The 19,978-nt window shown below is 51.6% G+C and overlaps 1 protein-coding gene across 1 annotated transcript in view; it reads left to right on the forward strand.

Moving 5' to 3' along the window:
• Positions 1-14,524, forward strand: part of DPYSL5 (dihydropyrimidinase like 5) — a 92,526-nt gene extending 78,002 nt beyond the window's left edge. Inside the window, exons 9-13 of the mRNA XM_059405294.1 lie at positions 1,386-1,527; positions 2,917-3,059; positions 4,948-5,155; positions 10,186-10,354; positions 12,116-14,524. Coding sequence (XP_059261277.1) covers positions 1,386-1,527; positions 2,917-3,059; positions 4,948-5,155; positions 10,186-10,354; positions 12,116-12,201 — 748 coding nt within the window. The 3' untranslated portion in view covers positions 12,202-14,524. The remainder of the gene's footprint in view (positions 1-1,385; positions 1,528-2,916; positions 3,060-4,947; positions 5,156-10,185; positions 10,355-12,115) is intronic.
• The last annotated feature ends 5,454 nt before the right edge of the window (positions 14,525-19,978 follow it).

Here is a 19,978-nt window from a genome sequence, read left to right on the forward strand (position 1 = left end):
GGAAGAGCGAAGTCATCTCACTGGGGATCTGGCCAAAGACAGTAGTCATTTGGCAACAGCTGTGACTGATGAGCCCCGCCAGGGCTCAGTGTGTAGCCCAGTGCCCCATGTGCTGCCTGACCCCAAGTCATCTGAGGGCCTTACAGATCTGGTCACCAAGCCAGAGAATGCCTTCTGCTCCCAGGTCCCCCTCGGATGCGGGCAGCCATCAGGTACTGCCAAGGCTTTATCACTTCCTACAAATAAACTAGATTCTCAGGGCTCCTGCTGTGTGGTCCCAGCGGTTGTCCCCCTCTCTCACAAGACTTTCATCCTCCAACTCGGACCCTGCCTGCCCTCCAACAGTGTTTCTTCCTGAGGCTGCCCCAGCCTGGGCAATGTGGCACCCTTCCCCCTCCGCCCCTCACCACCTCTGAGCCCTCGGCTGCAGAGATCTCAGAATGGGGCCCGGCTCTACCACCTTCATTTGGCAGAGTCTGGCGTCTCACCATCCTGAGTCTCTGCCCTGAGTTCCTAGCCAGCCCAGAAGCCCTGAAGAACCGCACCACACCGTAGCCTCCCACAGCCTCACATGGAGGCCAGCCTCAGTAACCCTCTGATGCTCATGGAGGACAGGGGTGATGAACGGGCTGACTTGTACATCGTGACTGGTTTATGAAGGCAGACTTCTCTTCTGTCTTGTCCCTCCTTTCTCCTTCGGTGCTGTTAGAGCCCCACATCCAAGAAAGGCGACGGCCTCAAGTTGTTTAGCAAAGCTGAGCATTGAACCTGTAAATGTTTTGCCCAGCACAGGCTTGTCACCAGCAGGGACTGGTAGGGGTTGAGGAAGGCGATGAGCGGAAACTGGCATCTGGGCCTCACATGAGCAAAATGTTAAGTTCAGTCTTTATTCACCTGCAGTCTTCGCTCTTAAAAGATGATGTCCCGGGGCGCCTGGGTGGCTCAGTGGGTTAAAGCCTCTGCCTTCAGCTCAGGTCATGATCCCAGGGTCCTGGGATTGAGCCCCACATCGGGCTCTCTGCTCAGCAGGGAGCCTGCTTCCTCCTCTCTCTCTGCCTCCTTGTGATCTCACTCTGTCAAATAAATAAATAAAAATCTAAAAAAAAAAGTGCCTCACCTTTTAAGAAAAAAAAAAAGATGATGTCCCAAAAGCTCTCCTCCGTGTCTCCTGGGACGCTGACAGTCGGTGTCACACTCTACCCATATTCCCATTCTGCAGATGAGTCAACTGAGGTTCACACAGATGAAGTAACTTGTTTGAGATCATACTTCAGAGATCAGCTTGGCCTAGGTCCCAAAGGAAAGCTTTTCCCCTGCATCTGTCCCTGCCGTCTGGGACCCTAGCCTCCCTCCCTTAGCAGTCACATCCTTTTCTCTCTCTCCAGTGATACTCTGAACATTGTGGCATCAGATCACCGGCCTTTCACTACGAAGCAGAAAGCTATGGGCAAGGAGGACTTCACCAAGATCCCGCATGGAGTGAGTGGCGTGCAAGACCGCCTGAGTGTCATCTGGGAGAGAGGAGTGGTATGTTCCGGGGCCCGTCTCCGCTCCAGTCCTAGCAGGAGTTTTCACTCATGGCTCCCTGTTTCATTCAAAAATGAAACCAAAAAGGTCTTCCCAACCCCCACCCACTCTCCCAAACAGAAAGGTAGTATAGCCTATTCTAGAAATTTGGAAAATACAGAAAAGTATTAGGGGGGAAAATCTCCATAATTCCATACTGAGAAATTAAATGATTAATATTCTGATATATTTCTTCCCAGTTCTACGTGTGTGCTGCATATTATTTTAATAACTGGGTTCATTTTCTTTTTATGTAGCAGTCAAGAGTAAAAATTATCGGTAAAAGTTCTTTTTAAAACATCTTTTTGAGGGGCACCTGGGTGGCTCAGTGGGTTAAGCCTCTGCCTTCAGCTCAGGTCATGATTGCGGGGTCCTGGGATCGAGCCCCACATCAGGTTCTCTGCTTAGCGGGGAGCCTGTCCCCCCCCCCTCTCTCTGCCTGCCTCTCTGTCTACTTGTGATCTCTGTCTGTCAAATAAAAAAATGAAATCTTTAAAAATAAGTAAATAATAAAACATCTTTTTGAAGAGCTAAATAACATTTCCTCCGATGGAAGTACCACATTTGTTCATCCTTCTCTGAGGTTTGGAACTTTGAGCTGTCTCAAATCTTTGCACTCCCAAAGAATGCTGCAGAGAATTTCTTTGTTCATAAGTATATATATTGTCAGCATTTCTAATTATTTCCTTAGGATAGGTTCCTAGAAGCAGATTTCTGGCCCAAAGGATATGAACATCTTTAAGGCTCTTCATATATTTTCCCTAATTGCTTTTCAGAAAAGATAGGGACTAGGACTTCATTTAAATACCACCTGTTCTCCCCATGAAGGATAAGTATCTTTGGTCTTGACCTATCACAAAGGAGCTACAGCAAAGTAGGAGCCGAAGGAGATTTCACCTTCTCAGGATGATGCCACCAGCTCAGGGGGACGCAGGAGTGGCCAAGGAATCCCCCTTGAAGGGAGTCCACGGTGCTCTCGCTGGTGGCTGGGGCAGGAAGAGGTTTTTGGAGAGACCAGAATATATGTCCCTTCATGGGGGAAGGGAGGCTACCAACCCCTCTGTAGTGAGCGCATGAGTAGAGCTGGTTGTATAACAGGAGGTGGGTTTCCACCGGGCTAGACACCTTTTGCAAAGGGCCCACTCACCGTTGTTGCTGGATGAAGGAGCGAGGAGTGAGCAAGGGGACCGAGCCGACTAGGTTGGCTCGTCTGCCATGGTGCCCGCGTCGTTGTCGTTCTTGGTCCCATTGTTCTGACCCACTAAAAGTCCACCGGCCAGAGGCAAGGGTGACCAGAGGTTTGAGGCACACGCAGTGTTGGGTTGACTTGGCACTTCTGCAATGTTTCAGGTTGGCGGAAAGATGGACGAGAACCGTTTTGTGGCCGTTACCAGTTCCAATGCAGCGAAGCTTCTCAACCTGTATCCCCGCAAAGGCCGCATCATCCCCGGAGCTGACGCTGACGTGGTGGTGTGGGACCCCGAAGCCACAAAGTAAAACCCGCTGCTAGCTACCAGCCCTGGAGGGATATGGGGTTTGAAGGAACTTATGTTACCAAACTCTGCCAACTTCTCGTCTTTGCCCGCCTTTAGCGTAGAGAAGTCCACCCGTGAGGTGTGACTCCATTCAACAACTCTTTAAAGACCTGCCATGGTCTGGGCACTAGGCATGTGGCAATGAACAAGACCATCTTTTTTTTTTTTTTTTTTTTTTTTTTTTTGAAAGAAAGAGAGAGAGAGAGAGGGAGGGAGCAAGCAGGGAGGGGCAGAGGGAGAAGGAGAGAGAAGATCTTAAGCAGACTTCCCACACGGCGCAGAGCCCCACGCAGGGCTCGATGTCACGACCCTGAGATCCTGACCAGAGCCAAAATCAAGAGTCAGATGACGAACTGACTGAGCCCCCCAGGCGCCCTGAACAAGACAATCTTAAGACCGGCTACAGAGCCTCCCCACGGGCCCAGCTCTTCACGGCGTTTCAAAGCGGCTTCACGTCAATGAGCTCATTTGATATCCATCCCCAAAAAACATTCGTGCTGGAGTTTTTATTTCCATTTTTCTATTGAAGAAACTAACACCAGAGAGTAGCGAGCTCCCCACATCACATAGCTAAGAAGCAGCTGAACGGGACCGATACCCTGGCGTTCTGGGCTCTCCCACACCCCCTGCTTCCCTCTGGGAGGGTGTTGGGTAATCCAGAGAGCACAGTGCTCGACAGCCACACACTAGTGACCACGAGCCAAGTGATTATACGAAGTGTGTCCAGAGTCACCATGCCGCAGGATACAGAGCGTGGTTTTTACTCAGAGATCCGGGCAGGGGAGTTGGAAACCATTTTTTCATATTAAATTTCATTCAATCACTCAACAGATTTTTAAGTGCCCCTTTTGCCAGGCAGTTTGCCAGGGGCACAAGCCAGAAGTGAACAAGACAGGCAAACATTGAATGGAAATCTGAAAATAAAAAGTTGAATTGAAAAGAAGGTCCACCCTGGTGCCAGGATACCTACACTCTCTTCTCCAAAGAGCATTCTGCCTCCTGATGCTGGGGGGCAGGCCCCTGCTGCTGTAGAGGTGTGGCTGTCATGGATCACTATTGGCAGAAAAATCCCTAGAGTTTAGGGGCGCCTGGGTGGCGCAGTCTGTTAAGTGTCAGACTCTGTTTCAGCTCAGGTCATGATCTCAGGGTCGTGAGATCGAGCCCCGCGTCGGGCTCTGTGCTCAGCACAGAGTTCGCTTGAGATTCTCCCTCTCCCCCTGCCCCTCCTGCTCATGCTCTTGCTCTCCTTCTCTCTCAAAAATAGATAAATCTAAAAGCACAAACAAAACAATGCTAGAGTTTAGCCCAGTTGATTAATTTCCTGGGACTGCCCTAACCCTACCACAGACGGGGCGAGAGGAGGGCTCACACACCAAAAATTTATATTCTCATAGTTCTGGAGGCTTAAAGTCCAAGATCAAGGTGTCCGCAGGGTTCAGGAGAGTTGCTTTCATCTAGGGCCTCTCCCCTTGGGTTGTAAATGATTGTCTTTCCCTTCTGTCCTCACATGGTCTTTGCTCTGAGTGTCCATGTCTGCTGTCTGAATTTCTTCTTACAAAGAACATCAGTCAGATTGGTTTAGGGTCCACCCGTATGACCTCATTTTACTTTAATTAGCTCTTTTAGAGCCACATCTGTAAATGCAGGCACATTCAGAGACTGGGGGTGAGGGCTTCGGCGTATAAATTTGGGGGGTAATACAATTCAGCCTGCAACCACCAGCTTTGGGGGTTATTCCTTCCCACTGAGCATCACCCCCTCCCACTGAGCATCGCCCCCTCCCACTGAGCCGAGACCTCTTTAGCTTGTCTCAGAGCTTTCTCTCCCACCGCTGCCTCTCCCCCAGGACCATCTCAGCCAGCACCCAGGTGCAGGGAGGAGACTTCAACCTGTATGAGAACATGCGCTGCCATGGCGTCCCCCTGGTCACTATCAGCCGGGGCCGAGTCGTGTACGAGAACGGTGTCTTCATGTGTGCCGAGGGCACTGGCAAGTTCTATCCCCTGAGGTCCTTCCCGGACACCGTCTACAAGAAGCTAGTCCAGAGAGAAAAGGTAAGATGAGGGAAGGAGAAGAAGGGTATGGGACAAGGTAGTAGCCCCCTTTTGGGGAATTCAGTAATGGCTGTATTAAATCTCAGACATGTTCTCTCTCTCTCTTCTCCCACTGAGTCCTAGTGTCTGGAATGGTCACTTGGGACCAATGCAAAGAGCACAGGCGCTAATTCCCCTGGAGCTAAGGGAATACTTACTACAAGGTGCTCACAGATGTCCCCAACATCTAGCATCTGGAAGATTCTTGCCCATCCTCCGATGGGATTCCTGGCTTGGCCTGGGTTACTGGAGTTGCTCTTTCCCTGAAACCTCCCCCTCCCTTGTGACTGTAGTAAGGAGGGTGGGATTTGCCGGTGGTTCAGACTGCCCCGCCCCACCCACCCCGCCAACACTGCTGATGGTCAGGCCAGGTCTGGAATAGTTCATATCTCAAGGGTCCTGCCCAGTCCTTGGAGTCCATAAGCACCCTGTTCACCAAAATTTGGGGCTTCTCCTTGTTCCCAGGGGCTCTGTCCTTTGAGGAGACAGAGTCACCCTAAGGAAGACTGGCTGTGCTCTGATTGCTCAAGGGTTGACTGTCCAGCCTTCTGTTTGAGAGCTGGCCTGGAGAATCTGGCCCAAATTCTTGCTGACCGCTCCAGGTCCTGGGAAGCAGGTCTGACCTCTGGGCGGAGATCGCAGATCATCAGGAGAGAACAGCTCTGACACTGTGACAGCTGGAAGCATCGTGCGGTTTCCTCTCCCCTTCCTGTGGCCTAAGGCAGCATTAGTGTGACCTCAGAGGCTGCTATCTAGATAGGGCAAGCGTTCTCTCATGACTGAGGGTCCAGCAGCTCTCCTGCCTAGACTCTGGGATGCTGGGGTTGGAATCATGGCACACTTGAAAGATGGTGATGTTTTTGTTGTTGTTGTTTTTAATTTCCTCACCCAGCTTCTCCTGTTCTTCTGTTCTTTTTGCCCAGTACATACCAGTCCTCTGTACACAGCAGGTGCTCACTGTGTGTTCTGAAGGTGGTTCCCTGCAGATTTCTGGTAAACTGCCCAGCTCAGCCTTGTCCATCAGCTGCTGGTCTGTGCAGGGGGGAGACCCAGTGAAATGGTCTGTGTGTTTTTCAGCCAGAGGCCCTAAGTAGCCGCTGGGCTGGGGGGGTGCCTTTTCTGGACACTTCCAGGTGACGTCTTCACCCCCACCCTGCCTCCCCCCAACACACATTGTGGTCACTGTCCCAGACCAGCATCAACTTCCTACTCACAGGCCCCGTGCTCTCCACTCATCATCAGCTCTGGTTTCTAGCAGGGACCAAAGGTATGAAGGACCCTGAATGAGAAATAGACTCAGCTGCCATGTGACTATTCTAGAAATCTGCTCCGTAGTGTCTCAGGAACAGGCCTTTGAAGAGCCGCCTGGGGCTTGGTGCACTTGCCATGAAATGATCATATGACCTCTCCCCTGGATCAGCCAAACTTTCTTAGTCTCTTGGTTCTCTAGTCCTTTATGCAAAACCCAAGCTTCTTTACTTGGTGCCTCAGGCCTCCCCTCGGTGCTCCCCTTCTCATTCCTTCCTGGAACCATCCAAAGGCTTCCAGGAGCCGCTGCCACAGCCTGTGCCCTCCCAGCCGTTCCCTGGACACCCACTCCTCTGGCTGGCCCATGAGGCCCCGCCCCCAGAAGGAAGGTTCCACCAGATGGAATTGAAGGCCAGTAGGCCTTCCCGAACTCTCAGGGCCCTCACCAAGACTTCGTTATTCAGTAGAGGCTATCTGTACAAGTTCATGCACAAAAACCACAGCTTTCTTTCACCAACTATGGTGCCGCCCTCGTGGGCTAGGAGGGGTGTGTGTGAGGGGACAAGGGAAATGCCAGACAGAGCAGGGTAGTGCAGGTTTCCATTCCCCATCTTTGATTATCAGATAGTTTTGTGTGTTTTTTTCTTTTTCTTTTTTTTTTTTAGTTTTATTTATTTAAGTAATCTCTCTGCACCCCATGTGGGGCTCAAACTCACATCCCCAAGATCAAAAGTCACATGTTCCTTTGACCGAGCCAGCCAGGCGCCCCTGATTTCCAGATAGAATTTTAAGTGATCCGGGGCGCCTGGGTGGCTCAGTGGGTTAAAGCCTCTGCCTTCGGCTCAGGTCATGATCCCAGGGTACTGGGATCGAGCCCCGCGTCGGGCCCCACGTCGGGCTCTCTGCTCAGCAGGGAGCCTGCTTCCTCCTCTCTCTCTGCTTGCCTCTCTGCCTACCTGTGATCTCTGTCTGTCAAATAAATAAATAAAATCTTTAAAAAAATTTAAAAAAAGAATTTTAAGTGATCCAGCAAACAGGGAGTTCCAGGTTCTCGAAGGCCCAAGAGTGTGTCCGTGACCGCTGGGTTCCTCTTGATTCGCTGGCTGGCAGGCCTTCGAGGTTCCACCATTGTCTGATTCCTTCCCAGTCTGGATGAAGTAAGAGTGGCCTCAGTTATCACAGTGTTCATTCCAAAAGCAAACTCAGGGTCTGTCAGGAGGTGAATGGTCCCATCTCCATTCTGCTCCTCGGATGTGGATAATGGCGGAGGCCTCAGCCAGCCTCTGGAGAGTGTACCGGCGAGAGCAGAAAGAGGGAGGCATTCATACCCTGGAATGTTTGACAAAGGGTGGCTGTCATTTTAAGAAGGAAACTGGAAAATAACGTGTTGGTTAGGCCGTGGAAAAATTGGAACACTTATCCTTTGCTGGCGGGAATGTAAAATGGCGCAGCCACTTGGGAAACAGACTGGCAGTTCCCCCAAAAGTTAGATATTAGAGTTACCAAATAAGCCAGCAGTTCTACTCCTGGGTATATCCTCAAGGGAAATAAAAATATATATCTACACGAATTTTTATTTGTAGAGCCCAAGAAGTGGATACAGCTCAAATGTCCATCAGCTGTTGAGTGGGTAAACAGAATGAGGTGTATCCATCCGTGTTCCTGAGCCAGAACAGGAAAGAGTACAAATAGTCCACCCTACATACCAAAGCCTTAAAAACCTGATACTCAGTGAAAGGATCGATTCACAGAAGACCACATATTTTAGGATTCCATTTATATGAAATATCCAGAAGAAGGAAATCCGTAGCTAGAAAATCTTATAAGTGGTTACTCAGGGCTGAGGGGTGGGGAGGGGGTGTGGGATTGCTTTTGGGGTGATGAAAAAGTTTGGGAATGAGATGGTTGTGGGGGCCACCCAATGTTAGGAATATACACCACTGAAACACTACTGAATTATCTACTTGTTTGATCGATTGATTTCTGAGGAAGAGAAAGAGTATGTGAGTGGCAGGGGGAGTCAGGGAGAGATTGGGAGAGAATCAGGCAGACTCGGTGCTGAGCCACGAGCCCGACATGGGGCTCGATCTCATGACCCCAGAGATCAGGACCTGAGCTGAAATCAAGCGTTGGACACTTAACTGACTGAGCCACCCACGCACCCCTGAATACTTTAAAATGACAAGTTTCATAGTTGATGAATTATGTTGCAATTTGGGGGGGAGGGAGAATATCTGATGACAGTTTTGTGGTCTTTCCAAAAAAGATATTTTAGTCAGGAAATAGGGTCAGCAGAGGGCAGAGGAAGTACTGTAAGGCCCTCTAAAAGCCAAGCTCACAAAGACGTAAAATGAACACCAGTTCACAGCATTCCGATCCTTAGGCCAGCGGCCCTGGAGTAACGCCAGCTACCAGAACTGATGTAAATTCAACCCCCCCCCCCCAGTCTCTTTATCTGAAGCACTTATTACAATGACAATGTAAGTTTCCCAAGTGAAAGCCTGTTCTGTTGCCTGTTGTCACAGCCTTTCTGTAAAAGAATGCATGCATGCAGAAAAAGAAAACCAACAAAAAATCTCCTTTTCCCAAATGATGGGCCCCTAAAGAGCTTGGGCCTCCAGGGGGAAAAAAAGCACCTCCGGGTGAGGGTTGGGTATGCAGCTGGCACCGAGGGGGCTGCCGAAAGCCGGGGTGTAGCCTGCCAGGGTCACTGGCTCAGGATTCAGCCAGCCGGAGCTGCCACCCTTCCCCCCTTCCCTGCCCCGCCCCCACCCTGGTCAGTGAAGCCCGTAGAATACACACGTAGGCTGAAGTTCCTTCGGGAAATTCCCTGGATGTTTCAACAAGATTTCCAGTAAGCAGCCAGCAGCAAGGAGGTGGAGGTTGTGTCCCTGGTGGGTGCCGGGGGTATAGACCATCTGTAGTGTTGCTTCAGACCCTGTGTGCACACTCCCAACTCCCTCGGTCCTCCTCATAGTAGCACCTTTTAACGTGAACAACCGCATGGAAAGGACATCTACCATGATTAGGGCTGCTGGTCCTTATGTCCCTTGCATCGGGCCAGAGCAGTTCCGAGAGCTCTGTGTGTATTAATCCGTTTGACCGCATAACAGTTCTATATGTAATAGGTGCTGTCACCATCCTAATTTGACAAATAAGGAAACTGACACAGATTAGGTAACTTGCATAAGGCCACAGAGTTTCAACGAAGCAAAACTGGGATTGGAGCCGGTACCGTCTGGACGCAGAATGTGGGCTCTTAGCGTGACTGCCTTGTGAGCATGAAACCGACCAGTATTGTCATTGGGGCGGGGGTGGGGGGTGTCTCATCTCCAAATCAGCTTTATTTTGCTTCGTTCCTCACAAAGTGGATCGGGTCACGGTAAAAGTCATGGCCTCTTGAGAGTCTGGCGGGTGAGGGGATAGCTTTGCTCCAGGTGAGCACAGTACCCCAGAAATCTGCCTGCTACCCTGTTACCCTACCAACACTGAGAGGGAGCAGGCAGGGGCCCCCGTGTGCAATCGTGTGCTCACACACACACACATTGTTGAGGAGGTGAGAGAATGCCCCACTCCCTGAGCTCCAGATGTAGGGTGTTTTCGTCACAGCCTGTCATCTGGACCCTGAGCAGAGTGGCGACATCCAGCCTCCTCTCAACTGTAGAGGGGGCTCTGGTGGCTCTGGCATCCGGGCTCTGACGGTGTCCTTCTTCCACGTTTTCTCCTTCTCCATCCTTCACTAGACCTTAAAGGTTAAGGGAGTGGACCGTACTCCCTACCTGGGAGATGTCGCGGTCGTGGTGCATCCTGGGAAGAAGGAGATGGGAACGCCCCTCGCAGACACTCCCACCCGGCCTGTTACCCGACACGGGGGCATGAGAGACCTTCATGAGTCCAGCTTCAGCCTCTCTGGTAAGAACAGGGGCCACTCTGCCAGGGACCTCTGTCTCTCCCCCAGTGGGGTAGCGGGAGCAGAGACCCGCCCAGGCATGGGCTCCTGGCAGCTTCTCTCCATCTTCTCCCCCCGCCCCTTGTCTAGAGATGAGCGCCGTGTCCCACAGTACAGACACACCGACATTAGGAGGGGTGGGAAGGGTCTCCCGGTCCCTGGGCACCAGCCACCCCAAGAGGCCATAGCTGATCAGGTGCTCTCCCCATGGCTTCTAAGTCCAGATGGTTTTTTTTTTTTTCCCCTTGAAACCTCTTGAGGGCCGTGCACCCCCACTGCACTCTCTCCATCCCTGTTCCCCAAGAGCCTCTGAAAGAGGTGTTTCCCTTCCCTTTCCTCCCTCACCTCAGCCCCATGTTTGCCCCCTTTTCTGCCAGCAGTTTTAATATACGTAATACCACGTATGATACATTGGGTGTGTCTGTGCTCTGGGACTTTGTTTATCCCAGGAGCTCTGCAGTAGTGAAAGGTGGGGGTCGTTGCCACCAAAACAGTAGCGCGCCCCCACCGGGGAACGAGTGAGGCTATGATGTGGCCTGGTCCTGCGGGCAGCTCTGATGGATGCTAGGAGCCCCGCTCGAAGGTGGGAGGACTCTCCTCAAACACACCGAGCGGCCTTCAGAACCCGACCAGGTGGAGGCCTGGCATCACTCCGTGAGGGCCGCACTGGGACCTGAACAGTGAAAGGAGCAAGATCCAGAACTTTCCACACAGGGCGTGGCATTTATCGGCACCTACAGGCTCTCCTAATCCGAGGGGCCGAGGGGTACTGAGGGGGAGGGGCTGCCCGCTGAGCTTCCCCTGTGCCCCCCATGTGCTGGGGGCAGCTCGGGTCAAAGGACATATGCTTCCTGTTCTGAGGGCCTTGTAGTCTGGGGGAGGGGGGGTCCTCTCCATCCTCAGAGCCAGTCGTGTTGCCCACCCTGAGGGCCATGGCTGCTTGCACCAGTGACAAGACGTGTGCTGGGAGTCCGCACCATATCTGCGGTGTAGAGTGCCGTCCCGGGAGCCGTCGGTTCCCACCGCTGCCTGGGCACGGCCCTTCCCACAGCAGCCAGCCCCACCGGAAGCCTCAGGGCGCCCAGAGCTGTGGGCCCGCTGGCCAGTGGCTTCTGCTCCCAGCACATCTCAGGCACCACCCCTCTCAGATTCAGCAAACAGCAGGCGTCCTCTCACTTTCCTTCCTCCCAACCTTGTCTGTTCTGGATGGGCGGGACTGAAGAATGTCCCACTCCCTCCCCGAGACACCAAGCCTCTTTTTCTAAGTCTTGGGATTTCAAGATGCTGGGCCTTTGGGGTATGGTTCTTTGATTTTCCAGAACAATGGAATGCCCAGCCTTCTCCCCGTCTTACTCAGTGAGGCATGTCTGCAAAGGTCCACATGCTGATGGGCTGATTCGTGGTCTGTGGTATGTGTGTACCACGAGAGCCCACATGCTCAGGCTAGAGCATAGTAGGGCAGTTCAGCACAGAGGCCCTGAAGCAGGAAGCCCCGGGTTGAAATCCAGGCTCTACCGCTGACACACACTGCAACCCTGGGCCAGCCACTCTTTGACTTCCCTGAGCCTCGATTTCCTCATCTGGAAAATGGGATAGAGCTGTGAGGGTTCAGTTAGATCACACCCACAGAGGGCTTACCAGCTCCCCCCGCTAGATGGTGGCTGTGCCTTTACAGCCCAGACGAGAGCCCCCCAAAAGCTCACCCTCTGTGTCCTTCCCCGCAGGTTCTCAAATCGATGACCATGTTCCAAAGCGAGCTTCTGCTCGGATCCTCGCTCCCCCTGGAGGCAGGTCAAGCGGCATTTGGTAAAGGCACTGACCAGCCCCCCACGTGAGGACGCACCGCTGCCACCAGCCCGCACACCCTCCGGCCACGGCTGCAGCGGGCGGGAGAGGCTGGGCTGGGCGGCGCACCACCTGAGGGGGGCCACGGGACCCGGTGGGGGGGCCCCTCCCCATGTCTGACACGTGATTCACTGTGCTTCGAGCCAACCCCTAACAGGCACTTTGAGATGTGTTCCTCCCGCTGCAGTCCTTTCCTGCCTTGGCCCCGGCAGGCTTTTGGGGGCCCAGCAAACCCACACTATGCACAGAGCCCGATGCATAGAGCCCGGCCCAGCCCCTCCTCTCACACCCGCCTCCACCTGCTGGCCTTGGGAAAGCCCAGCCTTGAGTGCCCCGCCCCCTGGCCCACCCGCCAGCTGTCCGGAGCACTTTAGCAGATGTGTGGTGGAGGAAGAGGACCCCCTCCCCCTAAGGAGGCCCTGAGGTCACTTCTCCCAAGTCAGACAGGTGTTGGCTTCCCAGCCATGCCCAGGGTGTCCTGTTTCTCCTGACTCTGCGCTGGCCCCTGTGTGGGTGTGGCAGGGACACCGCACCCTTGGCCAGCTTCTTCCTCCTCCCACCCCAGCCTCGGGTGCGGGGGGCGCACGGGCCCCGAGGGGCTCGCTGGGCGGGGCACAGGGCTGGTGCCAGGCGCGTGTACATGATTTTGTTTTGCACGTTTGGTTTGCGCAGTGGTTTGGTTTGACTTGTTTGTGCACCCTGTGAACAATAACGGTGCTTCGTGTCACTAGCATAGCATAGAAACAGGAGTAGATATGGACCTAAGAGACGCTGCACTCGACGCCGACCAGACAGCCTAGGGCACAGACCAGGAGTGGGGTGGGGTGCTGGACTCACGGGCCCTTCTTCTCCCCCGCCTGGAATCTTCCGGGCTGCCGCGGTCCTGTCCCAGGCTCTCCTCCTGTCCCCTCCTCTCCTGGGGTAGTTTCCTACATTCTGAGGCGGCGCCTGGTACGCCAGGCCTGGGGATCTCCGGGAGCAAGAGTCAGCCTTCCCATCTCTGGCTCCGGCCTCTCCCAGCATTCACACCCCCAAACACCCTGTTTCCCGTAAACTCCCCCCGCCTGACCGAGGCCCAGCCGCTCCTCCCGTGTGATTGGCAAGAGGCCTCATGCCTGCTAAGAGAGGGAGAGCGGGACTCCGGAGTGAGCGGGCTAGATGCCAGGGAAGGAGGCCAGGCCGAAAACCCACATTGCTGCACGGGTGCTGTGGCCTCCTGGGGTCCGCACCTCCCTGTCCCCTGCTCGTGGCCTCCATCTCCTCCCACAACTGGTTGGGCTCTCCCTGCCTCTGAAGCGAGGGGAGGTTTCCAAGGAAACGCTAGAGGCGGGGTGATCTCCATCCACCCCGAGTGAGCCGGGGGCATCCCAGCCACCCGCCCTTCTTAAGCCTCGCCCTCCGGTCAGGGAGGTGATTTCATGTTGCACATTCGCTTTGCGCACCCCGGGCTTGCGCTGGAGCCTCACGCTAGTGGTCTACCCTGCCCATGTCTTCACTGCTTCACAGGCTTTCAAAGCACTTCCGTATCTGAGTTCTCCAGTGCCCCGCATGACTGCAGAACACGTGTTGTTCTCCCCACTTCACAGACGAGGCCCAGAAAGTTCAGGCCTTCTGACCCCACGAGTGTCCATGCCGACCCTGAAGAGCTTGGCTGTCTACCCCCGCTGTGGAAAGGAAGAGTTGGGTGGCGTCTCTTGTAGATCCCACCTGGGAATGGAACCATCCAGAAGACTTAACTCCCTTGGTAGGCATTCTGTTTTGCAGAATTCTGTTTTGCACAGGTAGATCGACCTTTCTTATAAACCCGATAACACGTGTTCAGTCGGACCCAGAACCTGTTAAATGTTGGGGGCTTGCCGCGGGGCTTGAGCTGCCGCCACATCCTCCCTTCTTGCTCGTCTTTCTCACTGAGGAGCTGAAAGGAGACGGTACTCCGGGGAGCCGAGGCAGCAAAGGCACTCGTGGGGCGGGGGGCAACCACAGGGACAGTAGGTAGGGATCTGGGCCTCGGAAGCCGTGACACTGACCCCTCGGTACAGTGTACATCATCATCTTCATCCCAGCCCTTTGCTGGGTCATGGGCCTTGGGCAGATGCCAAAGAGCCGAGCAGTGGTGGCAGCCAGCGGGCACAGCATCCTTGCTTGGGCTAAGAAAGCTTTACCTTCTCTGAGTGCCTCCGCCCGAGTGATGCATGGTCCATGGGATGGCTCTGGGAGACCGCATCTTGGAGCGGTCCCCCAGAAGCCTTCCAGTTCATCTTCCACACACCCCCCCCCCCCCCCTACCCCCCCCCCACATATCCCCCCCGATCCTTCCACAGACCCCGCCCTTGCCCAGGAGCTTCTAGATGAAAATCAGAAGGAGGTTCAAGGGACCAAAGGAACGGTCAGCCCCCTCCCCTCCGCAGGCCCACTCCTTGCCCCCATGCAGAGCTCCAGCGAGCTCCATCCGCGGCCCCACTGCTCCTGGTTGGAATGCCAAGGGTCTTCGGTTGCACTGAATGCAGCTCTCAAACTGGTCTTGTACTTGCTGAATAAATACTGTTGTTCTTGCCTTAGCTGCTCTCTAGGTTTGTGGGATTAAGTTACCAGACAATTGTGCTCCCGTGTGTGCGTGTGTGTGCGTGTGTGTAGTGCTAGGAGTCCACAGTAGGTCTCTGTCAAGCCAATGCCGTGAGGAGGGCTTTTCCAGTACTCACCCAGAAACCACAGAAGCACGCGAAAACCCAAACCCCTCCAGCTGCCCGGGCGGCAGGCACGGCCTGGGGTCGGGTCGGGGCCTCCAGCACCCAAGTGACTTCTCACTCTGTAAATGTCATGGTGCTACGACCGTGTCAACCCCAAGACGACACATGGTCCTGTGCTTTGGCCACCTGTTTGAGGCAAAGACAAAACAGCCCGACACATTGTGTTCTGGTGCAGGTTTGTATTAAACTGTAGCTACTTCTCACTTGGTCTCGGTTGTGTTTCTTCAAAGAAGAGGGAGTCTGGCAGGGGACCCTCCTCCCCCGTCCCAGGGGCGAGGCTTAGGTTGCTAAGAAAACTCCGCTGTAGTTCTTCACTCGTGCTGGGTGGCAGGTAGCCTCTCGCCGGGAGGTCAGAGCGGAGTCTGCAGAGAAAAACAGCTGAGAGGTGGGAGCCTCTGTGCCCAGCACTCAGGGCTTTGTCCTCCTCCTGGTGGGAGCAAAACCAAGGCTTTTAGGGTCAGATAACCAGGACAAGGTTGCTGAGTTAACAGAAACAGGGGTAACTGGGGGAAAGCATTACTTACAAAAGGTGAGGGGAAAGGGGCTTTCCCCACTTACCCTTTGTTCTCTGTTCTTGGCTACCATTTTGGAAACCCATAGACCCCTCTTCACACAATGGAACTCTTGGCCGATGGAGCTGTGGCCTCACAAGATCGCAGGATGGAGGGCTGTCGCAAGGCCAGTGTGTCTTTGCAGGACCTTCAGGCTGCTCTCTGGTTCTCCAGAACCACTACCCGCCCCCCCGTTTTGGATTGGTCTACTGGACCCTCCAACCCCTTCCACTTGCACCAGGACTGCCTTCTCTCTAGATCTCAGCCCGACATTGGAAGGGATTACTGGGTCAAACTCTCCCACACCAAAGAGTGAAATTGTTGTTTCCAAGTACTACAGGGTCACTTGTACTTATTTCTTAGCCCCTAAAGATCAAAGCCCTGATGAGGGAATTTTAGGCAAATGTATAAAATTGTTGGCGGCAAGGGAATTTTCCCAGCTTTCACCAAATAAACAAGCCTGCAAATAAGGCCATGACTGAAAGTAACACCTGGGGTGCTGCATTTGGGGCAAAGCACTTGGTTTTCATGAAATGAGCTGTATGTGCTAGTTCCAGGGCAGGGTGGGGGGCCAGGGGCTCTCTGAGCCAGACGGAAACACTACTACCTGGCTTGCGAAGGATGCCGAGTTCCTGGGATGGCACTGGGCCAAAGTGTCTGTTACCCTGATTTCCCATAACGTGAGAACACACCAGAATTTGATCAACTGCCAAAAATCCACGGCTTCAAGCCTTTGGATGAGAAATAACGTGGCCATATGTTTGCCAGGCCATGTGTACCGTATGGGGTGGTTGATAGAGAAAAAAAATAAAAGCTACCCAGAAAGACACAACAGGCCTTTGTGTGTATGTAGTTGTGAGAAAATAAAAGACCACAGACTTTAAAATAAGGCAACCTATTAAGACCATTTATAGGACTATGCAGCCAGCCACTAGGCAAATTTCACTTTCAAGTCTCTTTACTCAGAACTACAGGAAGAATTTTTTTTTTTTTTTTTTTTTTTTTTAAGATTTAGAAAGAGAGGGAAAGAGTCAAGCGCAAGCAGGGGAGGGGCAGAGGGAAAGGGAGAAGCAAACTCACTGCTGAGCAGGGAGCCTGATGTGGGGCTTCATCCTGGACCCCAGGATCATGACCTGAGCCAAAGGCAACCATTTAAGGGCCTGAGCCACCCAGGTGCCCCCAGGAGGACGTTTTTGCAAAAGTATAACCTAACACTAAGAGTTGTCTTGCAGTTGGTGGAGACAGGAGAATCTCATGACACCCCAGGTATAAAGAACAAAGCTCATGATACACAGGGAGGGAAGACGTTATATTACTAGATTAATAAAAGATGATTTGATAGTGTTGCTGATAACATGTTTGAAAGGGGTTTAGTCCTTCCCCACTAAAACATGAAAGGATCTAACATTCTGTTGAGACTTGATAACCGTCTTAACAATGAAAGCCCATTTCTTCATTTCCTCCCCTGGATTATTTATGAACCACACATTTATACCTGCAGGGATCTTGTCCTGGTTGTCCCAGGACAGTTCTGGGTTAAGTCTATTGCTTCAGAATAATTATGAATCATGCCCCCCGCCTTTCACATATGTCATGCTTTGGGCAGTAAATCGTACGGCCACCTCATATAGGCCTGTGTATTTGCCTGGCCATTCATATGCTTGTCCCGGAGGTAAAAAGTTTCCCACTGCTAAAGGATGAGGGGCAGGGCATCATGGGAGGTGGGGAAAATGGGTTCTTCCGCAGCGAGTGGGGACAAGGGTATCTTGCGACAAGCCCTGAGTCTTCACAGCTCTGGGAGGTTTCAGGAGGTCTCAGTGGCTGTGGATACATCTCAGTGGTGAAGGTCAGGGACACTTCCCTAAACTCTTTAGCTTATAAATTTTCTGTTCCATTAAAAATGGCCAGACTATCAACTTTTACCATTTTTTAAAAAATTTTATTTATTTATATGACAGAGACAGACAGCGAGAGAGGGAACACAGCAGGGGGAGTGGGAGAGGGGGAAGCAGACTTCCCACTGAGCAGGGAGCCCAACATGGCACTCCATCCCGGGACCCCGTGATCATGACCTGAGCTGAAGGTAGATTCTTAATGACTGAACCACCCAGGCACCCCTACCATTTATTTTAAAAGAGACTTTGATCCTATTGATCCCCTTAATTGAACACTTTACAACATTTCTAACTACCTTTGAAATTCTACTTCCTTTTAAGAATCTAAGTGCTAGGGGTGCCTGGGTGGCTCAGTGAGTTAAAGCCTCTGCCTTCAGCTCAGGTCATGATCCCAGGGTCCTGGGATGGAGCCCCACATTGGGCTCCCTGCTCAGCAGGGAGACTGCTTCTCTTCCTCCCTCTCTCTCTTTCTGTCTCTCTGCCTGCCTCTCTGCCTACTTGTGATCTCTGTCTGTCAAATAAATAAATAAAATCTTAAAAAAAAAAAAAAAGAATCTAAGTGCTAAATGATTATTGCCAATCTAATCAATGAAGCCCATAAATATGTGAGCTTAGAGGTTCATTAGATGTTTCACTGCCAAACATAAACAGATTTCATCTCGCAAAGTCCTAAATCTTAAGGTATACGTTTTAGTTATGAGGTACTCTTAACAGGCCCCCATTTTTTTTTTAACAAGTATGCAAAATACCTAATATGTACAGATTCTCTCAACACAAAATTGTCAATGCTATGGTTTGGGTTCATTAAATCTTCCTTTTCTCAATTGTATCCTTGTGCCAAATCTAAGTTCTCACTGGGCTTTGGCTGGAAGTCCTGGCTCCTAAGAGGATGGGAGGGGGGCCTACTTCCTCGCCCCACTCACGTGGCTCAGATTTCCAAAGTGATGTTCCAGATTTTCACTTTACCTCTCTCCGGTCCATCTACACCAACCACAGAGTTATTAGTGTGAGATTTCCATGTAGGTTCCAGCCAAATGAATTCTGCCTCCTTTCACATTTTTTGGAATACATTAGATCCTTTGTATTTTAAGATTTCCTTACGTTTTAACTTAACAAATTCTAGCCTTGCAGAGCTATCTTTTAAAAATAGACTTCATTTTTTTTAGAACGGTTTTTGATTTGCAGAAAAATTGAAAAGATAGTACAGAGAGTTCCTGCATACCCTCCACGCAGCTTTCCCTACCAACATTTCACATTCACGTGGCACTTTTGTTACAATTAATGAACCAATATTGATGCATTCTCATTCACTAAAACCCATAAATTTCGGGGCATCTGGGTGGTTCAGTTGGCTAGGTATCTTCCATCGACTTCTGTCATGATCCTGGAGTCCTAGTATGGAGCCCCAAGGTGTCTTCCCGCTCAGCGGGGAGTCTGCTTCTCTCTCCCCTTCTGCCCCTCCCCACCCCCAGTGCGCACACTCTCTCTCAAATAAATAAATAAAATCTTTAAAAAAAAAACAACCCATATTTTATTCAGATTTCCTTAGTTTTTATCTATTGTCCGTATTCTGTTTCAAAACCCCATCCAGGACACCACAATACATTCAGCTGTCCCGCCTCTTTGGGCTCCTTTTGGCTGTGACATTTTCTCAGGCTTTCCTTGTTTTTGATGATCTCGATAGTTTTGTGGAGTATTGGTCGAAGTGTTTTGTAGAATGCTCCTCCATTAGAATTGGTCTGCTGTTTTTCTCAAATAAATGGTTAGTCTGGTATTAAGGGTTTTTAGGAGAAAGACCACAGAAATAAATTGCGTTGTTTTTTTACCACATCCTATGGAAGACAGTACTATCAGCATGATTTATTACTATTGGTGTTGACCTCCATCACCAGCATAAAGTTTGGCTTCGCCTTTTAAAGGTACACCATTCCCTTTTAAGACCTCCAAGCTCCTCATTTTATAAAATGCATCTTTCGGGTGTGCCTTGGTGGCTCAGCCAGGTAAGCATCTGACTTTGGCTCAGGTCATGATCCCAGAGCCCTAGGATTGAGTCCCGAATCCAGCTTCCTGCTCAGCAGAGAGCCTGCTTCTCCCTCTGCCTCTCCCCGCCACTCCCCGTGATTGTGCACACACATTCTCTCTGTCACACATAAATAAGTAAATCTTTTTAAAAAATGCAACTTTCTTAAGCAACTAAATACATATGTCGCACTATATTATACTAAATTTTGTAGGCATTTGCTAAATGACTCTCCTAGCTGTGACTTCTTTTTTATTCAGTATCAGTTGCAGTCTTTAATTTGACTCTGGGAGATCCAGAAGACACTGGTGTCTTAGAACGGCACACAATTAGCAAGAAATATTCACCTTAAACACAAGCTCTTGAGGTCTTGAGGTTTTATCTGAACTCTTGACTCCTGTGCCAAAATGTAGACATTTACACACACACAATTGCATGCACGCACACACACACACACACACATTTTTTTTTTAAGATTTTATTTATTTATTTGACAGATCACAAGGCAGAGAGGCAGGCAGAGAGAGAG

The sequence above is a fragment of the Mustela nigripes genome, chromosome 7, assembly GCF_022355385.1.
Source record: "Mustela nigripes isolate SB6536 chromosome 7, MUSNIG.SB6536, whole genome shotgun sequence".
NCBI lineage: Eukaryota > Metazoa > Chordata > Mammalia > Carnivora > Mustelidae > Mustela > Mustela nigripes.